The sequence below is a fragment of the Castanea sativa genome, chromosome 6 (genome assembly GCF_040712315.1).
Source record: "Castanea sativa cultivar Marrone di Chiusa Pesio chromosome 6, ASM4071231v1".
Lineage (NCBI taxonomy): Eukaryota > Viridiplantae > Streptophyta > Magnoliopsida > Fagales > Fagaceae > Castanea > Castanea sativa.
In genome coordinates this window covers 57,829,584-57,846,693 of record NC_134018.1, presented here as the reverse complement: position 1 = coordinate 57,846,693, position 17,110 = coordinate 57,829,584, and the positions used below count along the sequence as shown (strand labels likewise).

At 38.6% G+C, this 17,110-nt stretch overlaps 1 protein-coding gene across 1 annotated transcript; it reads right to left on the bottom strand.

Moving 5' to 3' along the window:
- Positions 1-10,535: 10,535 nt before the first annotated feature.
- On the bottom strand, positions 10,536-15,113 carry LOC142637896 (protein DMR6-LIKE OXYGENASE 1-like). Its single transcript, XM_075811860.1, has 4 exons — positions 14,777-15,113; positions 14,415-14,662; positions 12,425-12,746; positions 10,536-10,787 (listed from the first exon to the last, which is right to left on the bottom strand). Exons 1-4 carry the CDS (start codon positions 15,005-15,007, stop codon positions 10,536-10,538), a joined length of 1,053 nt encoding a protein of 350 aa, XP_075667975.1. The 5' UTR covers positions 15,008-15,113.
- Positions 15,114-17,110: the final 1,997 nt, after the last annotated feature.

Here is a 17,110-nt window from a genome sequence, read left to right as displayed (position 1 = left end):
ACTTGAAAGTGGGGAAATCAAAGACATGGTCGAGGTGTGCCGAGCACTGGCTATGTGGTCTCCTGAACTGAGACTGGACGGAGCACCAATTCCCCTCCAGTCCAACATCAGGGTGTTCCAACAAGGCCATGCCCTCCACCTGGTCGATGCGTTGGAGCGTCCTCTTCTGCTGCCCAAGGATATGGAAGCCTTGAAAAAGATGAACTAGCCTCAGCTGTTCCTTTCTTTGAAAAGGGACTTAGCTCTGGTAAGTTTCACTTCGTACTTATAATCTAGGGTTATTTGTAAATACTTTACTGTGTTTAACCCCCTGACACTTTATCACAAGCCATCCAAGAAGTTTTCGCTGCCGAGAAGTTCGTGGAGGATTCTCGGAAGCAAGCTGGAATGGAACAGGAGATCCGGCAAGAGACAGAAAAGTCCCTATGCCAGGCCCTAGCAGAAAATGAGAAACTCACCTCTCAGCTGGCCGATCTAAAAAGAGAAAAGGACGGTGCCGAAGCCAGCCTGAGAACGATGAGGAACCAAGTGGAGGGGCAACGTAAGCTTCTTCACCAAAAGGATGATGAGCTTTCCCAAGCCCAGAGGGAACGCTCTGACTTGGAGAAGGAGCTTGCGCGGATGAAGGAGGAAGCGCGTAACTTCAAGCATTCACTGGAGGCTGCGAAGCAGGCGAGCTATAAGGAAGGGGTAGCCGCAACATAAGACCAGCTGACAGAAGCTTTCACGGCCTTGTGCCGAGAATACTGTCAGCAGGTCTGGGGGGAGGCTCTAAACGCAGCCGGGGTTCTTTTAGCTTCCGAGCTAAGGAAGTCCGAGAACGTTTGGCTTCCCCTTAACATACAGGAGATAGAGTAGACTCTTGGTGTTGCTTCTCCTCCTAAGGCAGCTCTTCTTGCTCTTCCTCCCGTGGTGCCAGAACTGATTCCTGATCTTACAGAACCTGAAGGTTCCCATAAAGAAAAAGATGGGTATGAAGGTGCTGAGAAGGAACAAAGCCAAAGTGTGGAGCCCATCATTCCTTCAACGACTACAACAGACAAAGGGAAACAACTCTTGTCTGGCTTTGAATTGGAGTTGAAAAGCACCGAGGCTGACAGTACTTCCCATCAAGACCCCCCTCCACAAGCTTAGGGCCAAGCTTAGGACTTCTTTCCCTCTGTACTTCCAATTTTCTATGTAATGATGTATTCCATGACAATTAACGAAAAACAGCTTTATCCGATTTTCATCTGAGTTGTGTTTGTTTTACCTTGTCATTTTTTTTTATGCTTGCCATGAAGGTTCTCACTAGCACATAGCTAAAGAAAAAACAAAAATAAATAAGTCTAACTTCAACAGTTGAACAATTACAACTTTAAACAGCCATGTAAATACTTGCTGTGCAAAGTAAAACATTCAAGAACCTGACAAAAACTAACTTAGTTTAGATGGCATACGGTGCCTTACTTTGGAAACTCCCATGATAGTTAAACTTTGTAACTTGAGACACTAATTTTAGTAAAGTGTAAGGTTCGAGGACCATACCTTACAAAATTTTTGCTTAACACTTGAAGATGTACAACTTAAGATTCAATTTAACAGATGGTAAGATATCAATTTCCACAAAGTGTGTGGTCCGAGGACTATACTTAACCAAGTTTCTGTTTGATACTTAGGAATAATAACTTCAGATGTTAATTTTCCCAAAGTAGAAGGCCCGAGGACCCGACATAACTAAGGTTTTATTTAACAAATGATAAGATATCAATTTTCACAATGTTTGTGGTCCGAAGACCATACAAAACCAAGTTTCTGTTTGATACTTAGGAATAATAACTTTAGATGTTAATTTCCCAAAAGTAGAAGGCCCGAGGACCCGGCATAACTAAGGTTCTGTTTAACAAATGATAAGATATCAATTTCCACAAGGTTTGTGGTTCGAGGACCATACAAAACCAAGTTTCTGTTTGATACTTAGGAATAATAACTTCAGATGTTAATTTTCCCAAAGTAGAAGGCCCGAGGACCCGGCATAACTAAGGTTCTGTTTAACAAATAATAAGATATCAATTTTCACAAGGTTTGTGGTCTGAGGACCATACAAAACCAAGTTTCTGTTTGATACTTAGGAATAATAACTTCAGATGTTAATTTCCCCAAAGTAGAAGGCCCGAGGACCCGGCATAACTAAGGTTATGTTTAATAAATGATAAGATATCAATTTTCACAAGGTTTGTGGTCTGAGGACCATACAAAACCAAGTTTCTATTTGATACTTAGGAATAATAACTTCAGATGTTAATTTCCCCAAAGTAAAAGGCCCGAGGACCCGGCATAACTAAGGTTCTGTTTAACAAATGATAAGATATCAATTTCCACAAGGTTTGTGATCCGAGGACCATACAAAACCAAGTTTCTGTTTGATACTTAAGAACAGTACTTGTAAGCCCCTAACGTATTCATAACTTTGAACTGCTGATCAACAAAAGCACCTTTTATTAATAATAATACCTTCGAAGGTTATTTACATTCCATGGGCGTTGTACAATTTTTTCATCTAGGTCAGCTAGCCAATATGACCCTATGCCTGCTACTGAAACAATGCGATAGGGCCCTTCCCAGTTTGGTCCTAGCTTACCCAGCCAAGCTGGGTTCTTAGCAGTGCCCACAACATTTCTTAGTACAAGATCCCCAGGCACGAGTGGCCTTAACTTCACATGGGCGTCATACCCCCGCTTAAGCTTCTGTTGATAATAAGCCATTTAGACCATAGCTGCCTCGTGCCGTTCCTCAACTAAATCCAGGCCTTTCTCCAGGAGGCCTTTGTTGTTTTCTGGGCTAAAAGAACTCGTCCTTAGGGTGGAGAAACCAGATTCAAGAGGTATCACTGCCTCGACCCCATAAGTCATAGAGAATGGAGTTTCTCCAGTGGACTTGCGCAGCGTAGTTCGATACGTCCATAAAACATGTGGTAGTTCTTCTACCCATCTGCCTTTCGCATCGTCCAACCTTTTCTTGAGCCCACTAACTATGACCTTGTTAACGGCCTCGGCTTGCCCATTTCCCTGAGGATAAGCTGGAGTGAAGTATCTATTTATGATGCCCATATCACCACAATATTTCCTAAAAGCCTTGCTGTCGAATTGAACGCCATTATCCGAAATAAGTGTGTGTGCTACACCAAATCTGTTAACGATGTTTTTTCAGATAAACTTCTTCGAATCAACGTCCCTAATATTTGCTAAGGGCTCAGCCTCGACCCATTTAGTGAAGTAGTCGGTCCCCACGAGCAGCCATATTTTGTTTCCTGCAGCCCTCGGAAATGGCCCCACTATGTCCAATCCCCATTGTACGAAAGGCCAAGGACTGGAGAGAGGATTGAGAACCCCTCCAAGTTAATGAATGTTAGGGGCGAACCTCTGGCACTGGTTGCATTTTCTTGCATAGGCCTGAGCTTCCCTCTGCATATTGGGCCACCAATATCCCTGAGTCAGGGCTCTGTGGGCTAAGGACCTCCCCCCAGTATGGCTCCCACAAATCCCTTCATGCAGTTCTTCTAGAAGCATCTCCGTTGATTCAAGGTGCACACATAACAAGTATGGTCCTGAGAAGGATCGTTTATACAGTTTCTGATCCTCGGACAACCAGAAACGCGGCGCCTTTCGACGAATCTTATTTGCTTCAGACTTGTCCTTAGGAAGGATGTCGTTTTTCAGAAAAGATATCACCGGGTCAATCCAACTAGGTCCAGGCCTTATCAGATGGATATGGGCTACATTGACAGTGGTAAGAGTTAGCTCTAGCAAATCCTCTACAAGGATAATCCTGGGCAAACACTGAGCCGAGGATGTTACTAATGTGACCAAAGAATCTGCATGATTGTTTCCACTTCTAGAAACATGAGATAAGACGAAAGAATCAAATTTAGCTTGCTGACGTTTGACCTGGGCCAAGTACTCTTGCATTCTTGGATCCCTGGCCTCTATGGTCCCCGTGACCTGGCCGACCACTAACTGAGAATCCGAGAACATATAAACTTCCTTTCCGCCCATCCTATGTACCATGCTCATGCCCACCAAGACTGCTTCATATTCGGCCTCATTATTAGTAGCCGAGAACGTCAATCTCAGAGATTTTTCGAAGACAATTCCCTCAGGGGATATCAGGACAAGTCCAACACCAGACCCTCTCTGATTAGCTGCCCCATCAACAGACACTTTCCAAGTTGGAGGTGCTGCGCCTGTGATCACACCAACTGATTTTTCATCCATGTGTGATTCCTTCAGAGTTTCTTCTAGCAATGGTTCAGCAAATTTTGCCACCAAATCAGCAAGGACTTGGCCTTTCACCGAGGTGCGCGGCATGTATTTAATGTCAAAGGCTCCCAAAATGGTTCCCCATTTAGCCACCCTGCCAGAGTAATCGACACTGCGTAATACTGACTTGAGGGGCAGTTGGGTCAGAACCACCACGGTGTGGGACTGGAAATAGTGAGAAAGCTTCCGCGTGGCATGAACTATGGCCAGTAGTGCTTTCTCCAAAAGTAGATAGCGCACCTTGGCCTCATTCAAGGACTTACTGATGTAGTAGACCGATCTCTGCACCCCACCTTCGTCCCTTATGAGGACTAGGCTGACTGCGTGAACGGCCACTGCCAGATATGCAAACAGGACCTCGTCCACTTCGGGGTGAGACAAAATGGGTGGCCGAGAAAGATATTGCTTAAGCTGTTGGAAGGCTAACACGCAGTCCTCGGTCCATTGAAACCCTTTCCATTTATTCAACAATTGGAAGAAAGGACGGCACCGGTCAGCTGACCGAGAGATAGATCTGCTGAGTGCGGCGATCATTCTGGTCAACTTCTGGACCTCTTTTGGGTTCCGAGGCGGCTGTAAGTCCTGAATAGCTTTGACCTGTGCCGGGTTTACCTCTATACCTCTATGAGTAATCGTATAACCCAGGAACTATCCAGAACCCACACCAAAAGAACACTTTGAGGCGTTAAGGCACAGCTTGTACTTCCTAAGCACCTGAAAGGTGTCGGCCAAATCTTTAATGTGCGAAGGTATTGTTTTACTCTTCACCACCATATCATCCACGTATACCTCAATGGTCTTCCCAAGTTGTAGTTCAAACATTCTGGTCATCATTCTTTGATAGGTAGCCCCAGCGTTCTTCAACCCAAATGGCATGACCTTATAGTGATAGTTCCCTGTTGGAGTAATGAAAGCAGTCTTCTCTTGATCCTCCAATGCCAATGAAATCTGGTGGTAACCCTAGAAGGCATCTAGAAAACTCATCAGAGTATGTTCGACAGTGGCGTCCACCAGCTAATCAATACGTGGCATTGGGAACGAATCCTTTGGGCAGGCCTTGTTTAAATCCGTGAAGTCCACACATACCCTCTACGTTCCATTCTTCTTTTTGACCACAATCGTATGCGCCAACCATTCAGGGTAGAAAACTTCTTTAATAGCCTCAGCCCTCTTGAGCTTGAGCACTTCCTCTTTGATAGCCTCAGAGTGTTCCTTGGAGGAACGCCGAGGTGGCTGCCTTTTCGGAACAAAGGTAGGGTTGACATTCAAATGATGACAAATGAAGCTTGGGTCTACGCCCGGAGCCTCATAATGGTCCCATGCAAAAACATCGATGTTGTCTTTCAGAAACTCCAACAAATCCATCTTCTCCTAGTGTGGCAAACGTATGCCAACTTGGAAGAATCTTTCAGGGTCATCCGCTATCAAAAACTTCTCCAAATCCTCACAGAGGGCTTCCTCTCCTGTCACCGCATTGGGCGCATTCGGAGCTGTTAATTGCTATAAGTCTTTGATGATCAAAGCCGAGGAATCAGTTTCGGCCTGATGCAGCACTACAGTCGATATACATTGTCTAGCCACTGATTGGCTGCCAAGAATCTCTTCAACGTATTCCCCCGACGGGAATTTAACCTTAACATGCAAAGTAGATGAGACAGCACCCAAAGCGTGCAGCCACGGCCTGGCAAGGATGGCTGTATATAGAGAATATGTGTCAATCACAATAAAATCCACTTCAACCGTTTCCCAACCGGATTGAACGGGCAAACGAATCTGTCCCTTCGGTACAACAGCTTTACCTTCAAAGCTTATAAGTGGCGAATCATAAGGAGCAAGATCCTCCAATTTCAACCTTAACCCCTTAAATAAATCAAGGTACATGATATCGGCACCGCTGCCCTGATCAATCATAACCTTTTTTACGTCGTAATTTCCTATCCTCAGAGTGACCACAAGAGCATCATCGTGGGGTTGGATGGTCCCAACCTTATCCTCCTCTGAAAATCCCAAGACGGGCAAATTTACCTTCAACCTCTTTGGCCTACAGCTTGTCTCTTCGGCCTGAGAATGCGAAACTGCCATCACCCTGGTGGGACATGAGCCGGTCCTGCCAGGTGCAACAAAGATAACGTTAATTGTTCCCAATGCCGGCCGAGATGAATTATTCTTCTGATTGTTTGAGCCGGACTGACTGCCCTGCCCGTTAGGTTGATAAAGGTGTTGCTTCAGTTTTCCTTCACTGATAAGCTGCTCCAAGTGGTTCTAGAGGGCCCGACACTTCTCTGTAGTATGACCCACGTCCTGATGGTACTGACAAAAGAGATTCTGATTCCTCTTCGCAGGGTCCCCTGCCATCTTACTAGGCCACCTAAAGTAGGGCTCTTTACGGACTTTCTCCAGTAGCTGGTGTACTGGTTCTCGAAACACAGTATTTTACGGTCTGAGGTGATGCCGAGCCAGACTGCCCGGTGTAATCTCTTCTCGGCTTGTTGTTGCGATATCTGTCCGACTTGAAATCCCCTCTCTCCTGCGGGATAACCTTCACCTTACCCTTTCCTTGTTGTTGGTTTTCCTCTACCCTTTTATATTCATCAATACGATCCATGAGGCGACGTACGCTGCGGACGGGCTTTTTGGTCAGGGACTTCCTCAAGTCATGATCAGTAGGAAGGCCTACCTCAAAGGTATTAATTGCCACCTCATCAAAGTCCCCATCTATCTCATTAAACATCTCCCAATACCGGTCGGAGTATGCCTTCAACGTTTCACCCTCCATCATGGCCATAGATAATAGTGAGTCCAATGGTCGAGGAACTCTGCTACATGTGATAAACCGCGACGCAAATGTTCTAGTAAGCTCCCCAAACGAACCTACAGACCCCGATTTAAGGCCGTTGAACCACCTCATAGCGACGGGTCCCAAGCTAGAGGGGAAGACTTTACACATCAGGGTCTCATTATAAGAATGCACCGCCATCCTCTGGTTAAAGTGACTCACATGCTCCACCGGATCAGTCCGGCCATTGTAGATGATGAAGGTAGGCTGGGTAAACCTCCTAGAGAGCCTCCCCTTCTCAATCCTCCGTAAGAATGGCGATTTAGAGAGCTGGTGCAACATCCGACTCATAGCATCGTTCCCCAAGCCCCTAGAAGGGAGATTCTTGCGCCTACGAGCTGGTGGGTTGTCCTCCTCACAAGAGGACGTTGCGCTGGGGGGCGACCATGACCTTGAGCTGTAGCTACTTCCCCGGGCATCCCCTAAAGAAGGATTAGATGAGGATGGTGAATGCTTGCGTCTGACGCGGTGTAGTTTCCTTTTAAGATGATTAATATCCTTCTGCATGGCCTTAGCACCATCCTCGTGGGTGGTGCTGCCTCCGCCATGAGTAGGCTCGCTCTAGGGTATTCCGTGTGAACGCTTCCCTCTCGATCCCTCCGACGCTCAAGACGCTCGAAAAGATCCTTAAGTTGTGATCCTTGAGACTCTGCATGGTGTGAGCCTAAGCCTGCCATAGTATTCCAGCTCCTTCAAGACTAGAATTCCCACAGACAGCGCCAATTGTAAGTGCACAATTGCACTTGGACCCAAAGACAACTATGGGCTTAAGCCCAATGTGCCTTAAACAATAAAATTTATAGAGTGTGGATTTGAAATCTAGTTAGGGGTACTGGAAACTTAATGAACAGGCTAAAGTGTAAAAATACTGGTGAATAGTAAATGATTATTGCAAAGGAGCCTTCTCGGACATAAGCCGAGGACAATTTCTGTATTATTTCCCTTTCTCCCTTGAAGGTTACAATTCTTAATTCCTTTCCTGATAACTGACCGATCCCCCTTTCTTTGGCCTTCCCCTCCTTAAATACTTTTTCTCTTGGTGCTTTATCCACGTGTTGCACAAATCTTCTCCTCCTCCCCTGACACCACCTTCTTCAAGTGTTTTAAATAGTAGCCAAAAGATTCAGTTCCACTGTTCAGGGGTCACTTCCCCATTAATGCGGCCAGGGAGGTAGGTGCAGGATCTTTAATGTGGAGGTGGCAACCTTTTTCTAAGATATTTCTCTAACACCGGTGCATCTAGAGGGTACAGGGATCCCCTTTTTAACCAACAGTCTTTCTGGAACTCTACCTTGATCTTTATAGCAAATCTTCGAGTTCTCCTGGGTCTATCCGAGGAGAAATTCATTCTCGGATGTATCCTCGGACCCTCGGCTTATGGGCCAATTTGCAGTACTAACAGGCTTTTAATCAAGAACGGATAAGCCCTTCTTGTTAGAGCCCAAAGGCCCAAATACCTGCTCGGGTCCTTTTACTCCCCACAGCTAGGAAAACACACAAAACCCTAATTTGACTAAACAATATGAAAAGCACCTAAAAATAAGGAAATAAATTCCCTAAACCTAAAATGACATAAATTACATAAAATACCAAAATTAATGAATTACAAAATATTAAATTGTAGATCCTACATCAGACCCCCCCCCCCCACTTGAAAAAAAAAAAACTCGTCCTCGAGTTGATAGTCGAAATCTGAAATCTTTTAATCCAAATAAACAAATACTTTGAATGCTTTAATAACTTGATTTCATTTTTCAAAAACTTGATTTCATTTTGAAACTTGAATCCTTCATAAAGTGTAGCATAAAATTTCTTCTCATCTATCTTCAATTTATTTGCAACATTAATCAACAAAGGGTTGATAATAAAATTAAAATTTTCTACTCCAAGAAAATCAACATATTGTGCAGTCATCTTCAACAAATCAACTGGAACTTGGGGATTGTGGGTGATGGATTCATTCTCATATTTGACCTCAATTGGATCTTCTACAGTATTTTTAATAATTACCATCTCTTGATTTCTACCTTTATCGACAATCAACTCAATCTTCTTTTCTTTGACCTCTTCTTTGAACTTTTGAAATGTGCTATCGTTAAACTTCAATTCAACGACTTGTTGCAAGTCTTGATATTTTTCAACCACTTCCAAATTTTCTTTAGAAATTGGTTGCATCTTGTCAATCTTCAAACACTTTTCTTTTCTTAACACATGGACTTGATTGTGATCATTTTGGTTTTTTGGTTGGCCTTTTATGTTTTGACAATATTGCTTTTCATATGAATATACAGATCTATAATCAACATTTGTATAATCTAGTATATCATAATAATCATGGGGAAAACATAAATCAATAACACCTTTCTCATTCTTTGCCAAGAGCAAATCGGATGTTTACCTTGACGTTCACTATCGATTTGAATGTCTTCCCACCATTCCTCTGCTTTAATTATCTTCTAATTATTATATGCAAGCCATACTTTTTCTTCTTCACAAATCTTCCAAAATTAAAATACTCTTCCAAATTAAGAATCCAATCAATGAAATCCAACTTACACATATTTCCATCAAAGAATGGAATGTTCTTGTAATTAGGAGTGTGTCTTTGAATATATTGATCATTGTTGTTGTGATTTGATTTCCTAGCAAGAAGAGTAGCAATTCCTTGCCAAATTTCACGCATAGTTTGTTGTCTCTCAACAAAATTGGTGGAACTTAGCCCTAGTAAGAATTGTGTCTTCAACTTCATTGTTGTTGTTGTGGTAGTTACCGTCTCGCCAATTAGCCTTCAAACTAGGGTAAGTTAAGGCTTTAATACCAACTGATGTCGTGGAAGCTTAAAGAAAGCACATACAATACTCTCTTTGATGGAAACAGAAACTAAACTGTTAGTTTCTTCTAGTAAACCTTGAATCCACGAGGAGTTCCTTGAACCTACAAGTTGATAAGTCTAGAATCCATCAAAGAGAGCAATAGACAAAGTCTATATTTTATTGATCTGAAAAACTAAATTGCCTTTAGAGGTTACACTGCATTTAAATAGTAAAAAGAAAACCTAAAGCAGCTAGAAAACTTAGGATGGTTAGGAAAACACACAAAAAAAAATATATCCTAATTTGACTAAACAATGTTAAAAGTACCTTAAAACAGGAAATTAAATACCTAAAACTAAAATAACATAAATTACATAAAATACCAAAATTAATGAATTACAAATATTAAATTGTAGATTCTGTCATATGTTTATCGGTCCGTTTATTACCGTTGTTTAAACAACAATTTTAAGTGTTTAAATAATATTACACGTATTTTCACACACTTTTTCACCCAAACGTATGTCCAAAAAAATATAAACAATGTTATGATGGCTTGTGTCGTGTCTAGAGACTTTCTCATCGTGATTAAGGATGGGATGTTTTGAACAGGTCGGAACAGGTTTCAGTTGTGAGGCCCCGGTTCCAAAACTTTTCGTAGTATTCACTATAAGCAAAGTTCCTATAGTGGGTGAAAGAATCAGTATCAGTCAGCTGTGGCGCTGGCCCTATCATGGCATCAGGCGATGGGCAATAGAATGTTGGAATAGAGATCCTCTCCTTGTCACAATTCACCACTGCTCGATGTAGCACACTCTTGTAACGGTCATTGCTAAGTACCTGCATTATATTTGTACATGGCTTCACGTTAATCAATTTATGTATATATATTGTATTTAGATGCCGATAAATATAATTGGTAATACTAGACTGAGTCATCACATGAAAAGGGGAACCCAGAAAAGTAAAAGGCGTTCGACCATTGTGAATTTGTAATTGACTGCCATTCGAATCAATTAACGACGGTCAAATCTTGAGCTTTGAAAATGGCGTAACACATGCATGACAAATCGATAATAAACATGAGTGACATATGAGCTGACATACGCATCAGTTTTTGTGGAATATTTTTTTTGGTTTGAGTATAAAAGTTGACGCACGTTGCAGAAGAATGCGAAGATCACTCAGAACAGAAGAAAAGAATGATACCATGAAGTGATCTCATACACGCACACTCACACATCTGCCCATACAAACATGAATATAGTGCATTTTAAATCTGATTTTGGAAATTGCGCATCTCATGTCCTAGGTAAAGCCTTGAACTACATCATTTTGATACGGAAGAAAATTAATTAACTAGAATACCGTACACTTTAACAAACAATTTTCGTTGTAGAAAGTGAGCAATGGAAAAAAAATAATAGCTCCGTTTGACATGATAGACAGTCAATCATTGGTAATAGCATACAGTCAATCACTAGTTATAAAATATGTATAAAAATGTATGGTGCTAACAGCTAACATTAATTATAGATAATTAATAGAACATATAATGTCTTTTATTCAATTGTATTTGAATATATTCTGTGTTAGGGTATAAATTAATTATTCATTTCAAAAAAAAATTATGAAAAATTGAAAATGTTGTAAAAGAAAAGTTAGTCACTTTTTTTATTTTTTCCTTTAAAATTTTCCATTTAGAGTTTTTTTTTTTTTAATATAAGATAGGAATTCTACTCTAATTTAATCTAAGTGTATATGTGTGTAAAATTCTCTCTTAAAGATTTAAACTCCAGCTCCTACCTTCTATACAGTGACGGAGCCAGAACTTAGAGTTAGGGGGGGCGGCTCTGTTGTTGGTTGTGTGCAATAACTTCGGCCTTCGAATTTGTTGCTACTTAGTTGCTTAGTTACTAGTTGTTTAAAATTTTTTAAAGGGTTAGATTTTTTGTTTTAAGTAAAATTGGCTGATCAGACTTAATTTTTTATTTTTTATAGTTTTACTATTGATAATTTTTGTTGTTGTACTAATTTTTTTGGGCTTGTATATTTCTTTTTTAGATTTTAGACATATAAATATTTTTTAATGGTCTTTAAAATGTGGAAAATGTTTGAACTACAAACCTTTTTACAAATTGCTAATAATGTAAGTGGTAAACCCAAATGCGAACCAATAAGAATTTGTTACCTTAACCGTCTGTAAAAATGTTATAGAAAAATTTGTGACTATAACAATACTCTTAAAAGAATCAATGATATTTTTAAGGGAGCAAAAGTGTAATTTTCTAAAACAAAATAGCTAAAATTAGTACCTAATATATATAATAATAATAATATTTTTTTTAAAAAGGGGGGGGCCATTGCCCCCAAGTCCAAACATGGCTCCGTCCATGTTTCTATACATCACAAACATTTATATTTGTAGAGTAACTATCGCGTCAAAAATACGCGGTGGTATGTATTAAATTTCTTACCTGTATTTGATCACCAATATTGACAATAAAGGTAGATGGAATGGGACTGACAGCAACCCACTTGCCATTTCTGAGTACTTGCAAACCTGGCACGTCATCTTGGAGAAGTATGGTAACGGCGTTAGGATCAGAATGCCCAGGTAATCCATAGGTTAAATCTGGCTGTGGACAAGGTGGGTAGTAGTTGATAGCCATGTGCTGACCATGCTTCCCCAGAGCCTTATCTATGTAATCTTTTTCAAGTCCTAAGCTCTCTGATATTGCTTCAAGCAGCCTTAGTGCTAGGCCTCTTGCATTTCTACAGTACTCACCAACAACTTCTCTGCAAAACAAAAATTATTAGACACTTGATTATTTAGAACAAATGTAATTATATTTCCTATCAATCACGACCCGAGAAAACATTAATCATATTTATATTATAATTAACCAAAACAGAAGACGTAGGTAGCATACGTTTGACATAATTAAGATGATTAGTGTTCACTAGAATCACTGTATAATATATATATATATATATATATATATATATATATATATATATATATATATATATATATATATAATCCATATATGTTTATATCACAAATTCATTTTGCTTCTTCACGTCAAGGGGCCTAGCTACGTTCCTGTTTTAGGGGGCAGATTTCAAAAAAATAGCATTCGTCCTTTAAGAAAAATAGCTTTGAAAAAAAAAAAAAAAAGAAGAAGAAGAAGAAGAAGATAGTTTAAAATTTAAATTAGAGACTTACAAATGTATAATTTTCTTTCATTTTTTTAGTATAAAAGTTGGAAGTTTTTTTTAAAATTCAGTTTTGTATAACAATTTCTTATTGAGTCTTATACAATCCTTTGAAAGATGATAACTACAAAGTTTTAAATTTTAAAAATGTTCTTTTTAATCTCTAAAAATATCTAACCAAACGGACTCTTAAAAAGAAAAAAGTATATAAAATTAAGAAATTCAAAAGAGAAACTGAATCAATAATCTTCGTATGAAGTTTTTTTTTTTTTTTAAAAAAAAAAAACCACACTATGAAGTTAGTTACTTAGTTTATTACTTTCTCAAAAACCACACTATTAATTTTTTTTCACTGAGACTTTTTAAATAAAATTGTAAGTCGTATATACCTAGAAAGCATGGACATGGATATAAGCAGAGGCAGAAGGAGGGGAGGGGGGGGGGGGGGGGGCATCACCCTCTTAACTTTTCAAAAATCCCCATCCCTCTTATATTTTTTGCTAAAAACAAAATTTAAATTTAAATAATGACTCTACCTAAATTTTTACTAGAAACATGTAACATTCTTTTTTTTTTTTTTTGAGAAGGATGTAACACATTTATTTAGATGACTAATACATCATTTTTTTTCTTCTAATTACTCTCATACCAAAAATAACTTATTAATTCTTGGTGTATTTAATATATTCCATAAAAATATAAAATTTTATATATTATTAATACACTATTTCTTTCTCTAATTACTATAATACCATAATAGCATATCTTCCAAGTATATAAGTAAATATTTTTAATAAAAACATTCTTATTTTTTTCATTTTTCATTTAACAAATTAGAGATTTGGTCATTACTTTTTTTCCTTTTAGAAGAAAGTATAATTTTTTTTAATAAAAAAAAAGTATAAATGTTTTTTTTAGAAGAAAGTATAAATGTTGATTTCACCATTAGGAGTTAAAAGCCTTTAGTTTTTATTAATATTATATAATGTTTTGTTATATGTAAGAAAATAACAATTGCTAAATCATGTTTCAAACATATATTATAGGTGTGTAGGTTATTCTTTAGATTTTTTTTTTTTTTTTTTTTGTATATATTCAACTTAGCCCCCAGAGAAATTTTCTTGTTCCATCAATAAGTACAGGGTACAATACGGTGTACATGTATGTATTAAAATCTGGATAAAAAATTGAACCACTCCTCAGTCATGTCTTTATCAGTGGAGTTAGTTTTTTTTTTTTTGGTAATACCTGAAGGATGGAGGGTTGGTTGGCCATTCCTGGATGTAGTCCTCTAGAGGGTGACAATGGAGTCTTAAGTAATCCCTCCAGCTGGATACGTTTTCAGTTCTTACGTTGAAACTAGTCGAGAGTCTCATTGTCTTCATTGGATCATCAGAGTAATTCTTTAACCTCTCACTTTCCGGCATATGGAAAAAATCCCTTGATATATCTAACATGTTATTGATCACTGCTTCTGAAATTCCATGGCTGCTAACCTTGGAACGATGTTGAAAAGAGAAAAATGATGTGATGTATATTAATTGAAAGAAAATACACTAATGCAAGTTCAGTAGAAATATGTGTATGTGAGAGAGAAAGAGAGAAAGTACCTGAAAGAAGCCATAGTTTAGGCAGGCAAGGCCTATCTCTTTGACTATTTCTGAGCGCTTAGGACCATAGAGGCCTTGAAGATCAATAAGAGGTATTGAACCATCAAATGACACAACCTCATGAAAATTTGGACGATCGTTGGCGGGTCGGATGTAGTTAGAGGGAACAGAGCTCATGCCGGAGACGAGGTCAGATAACAGTGGCTGTGGCTGTTTCAGTTTGGAAGCCATATTGAAATAGACAACAGCTAGCGCAGTTCTTGCGGCTTGATTTCTGTGTATTCCTTACTAGTTTTGCTATGCCCATATGATAGGGCCACAGGGGTAAGCTTCAAATTTATATAAGTGGTTGGTGGCTTATTGCTAGAAACACAAATTATTTTATAAAAAATTTTACAACTGTTGATACAGTGAATGATTATTAGTAAATGGAAAAGCGATATTAATGGTGGACCTAGATGAGAACTAATAAAAAATTGGTCACATCAAAAATTTGTAAAAATGTTGTAAAATAGTTTGTAACTGTAGCATTCTTCTTTATTTAAAAAAAAACAATTTTTTTCTTTTTCCGTAAAATATTTTTAAAAATAATTTTTAAACCAATATTTACTTCTCCCATAAATAAAAAATGCGCTGGTCCTATGTTTTTTGTACTTTGTAGGCCCAGTCCAACTAAATTCCAATAAGATTCCTTCCTCCAAAAAAAAAAAAAACCTCCAATAAGATTCCCATAAAAAAAAAGTTCCAATAAGATTCTCAAAGAGGAAAAAAAAAAGAAGAAAGTAAATGAAAGATAAGAGTAAAATTTTTTTTTTTTGGGGTAAAATAAGATGAGAGTAATTATTACCTTGAAAACGTGGGCGTTAATAATTTAATATACATAAATGACTTGCTAGTTATGTGCAACATTTTGTTCCCCTAATTAATTAAATCCACCATTTGCGAGGTACAGGCTATTTAATATTTTATTAAATGAAAAAATTTTAACAACAGTTAATCTATTTTTCTGTTTACAAAATGAAAATTCTATTCTAGAATAATCTAAGGTCTATTTGGTTAGAGAAATAAAAAAGTAAAAAGATAGAAAATAAGAAATTGTGAAAAAATAAGATGATAGAAAATATTTTAATTTCCTTTATTTTTGTTTAGTTGGAATGATAGAAAAGTGGAGGAATGAAAAAAAAAAAAAAAAAAAAATTGTTTAGTTGAGAAGAAAAAAATGAAAAGATTAAAAAGTAGTTTGTATAAATTCACTCTGATGTTCTTGCATAAAACATTATAATTTTTTTGTATTATATTACTCAAACACTATATGTCATAATATAAACATGTTAACGAGTAATACCAATCAGGAAAATGGTTTTGTGGAAGGGCATTTGATCACTAAAAGTTTCGAATAAGGTTAAGAATATGGTATGAAGGGCTTGCCGGAATTCTTTGCCTATGAAGATGAATTTGGTTTGGCGTATGATCATTGATTCTCCCATTTGTGATCGCTGCCAAGATTGGCCAGAATCTGTGTTTCACGCTTTGTGGTCATGCCGAGAGGTCGATAGAGTTCGGTCAGATGCGGAGCTATGGAGTTTTCGGCCAGGTACGCATTTCGATGATTTTAAAAATCTTGTAGCTTGGATATTGCAGAAAAACAAGAGCAAAGAAATTTTCACAATGACCATATGGTCAATTTGGAACCAGCAAAATCAGGTTCGTCTCCATCAACCCAGCTGACCTCTACACCTTCTAGCTCAAGCTTCAAAGGACCGTCTCGCTAGTTTATTGCGATCCAACCCCACCCCCCGGGAAGATCCCACAGATTCTTCCTTGGGTGTGTTGGCAACCTCCACATGGTTTTGTCAAAGTAAATGTTGATGGTGCTGTGTTTTCCTAGGAGAATAGGTCCGGTGTTGGTGTTGTTATTCAAAACAGAGAAGGATTGGTGTTGACATCCCAGTCTCAGCAGCTACATCATGCATACAGCCCGGGTGAGATCGAAGCCTTAGCTGCTCATAGAGGTCTCCAGTTTGCAACAGAGTTAGGATTTGAGAATGTTGTGCTCGAAGGAGACTCTCAGTTCCTTATGTTCGCTTTGCAACAAGAGAAGGCAACTCTGATTTCGGATGGTTTGTTAATCGAAGATGTTTGTCTCTGTTCTAAGTTTTTTAACCAATTACGTATTTACATTACTCTCGTGTCAAAAGAGAAAGTAATAAAGTTGCTCATAATTTTGTTGTGTGGATAGAGGATGTTTTACCACTTATTTTTCTGTACTTCAGACTGATTTAGCCTACTTCTTTTAATTAATAGTTTCTATGGTTTCTTCCTAGAAATAATTTT

Coding starts and splice junctions, on each gene's coding strand:
- LOC142637896 (XM_075811860.1), bottom strand. CDS start 15,007: ATGGCTTCCAAACTGAAACAGCCACAGCCACTGTTATCTGACCTCGTC. Junction 14,663..14,776: donor TAAACTATGGCTTCTTTCAG/GTACTTTCTCTC, acceptor CATCGTTCCAAG/GTTAGCAGCCATGGAATTTC. Junction 10,788..12,424: donor ATATTGGTGATCAAATACAG/GTAAGAAATTTA, acceptor AATATAATGCAG/GTACTTAGCAATGACCGTTA.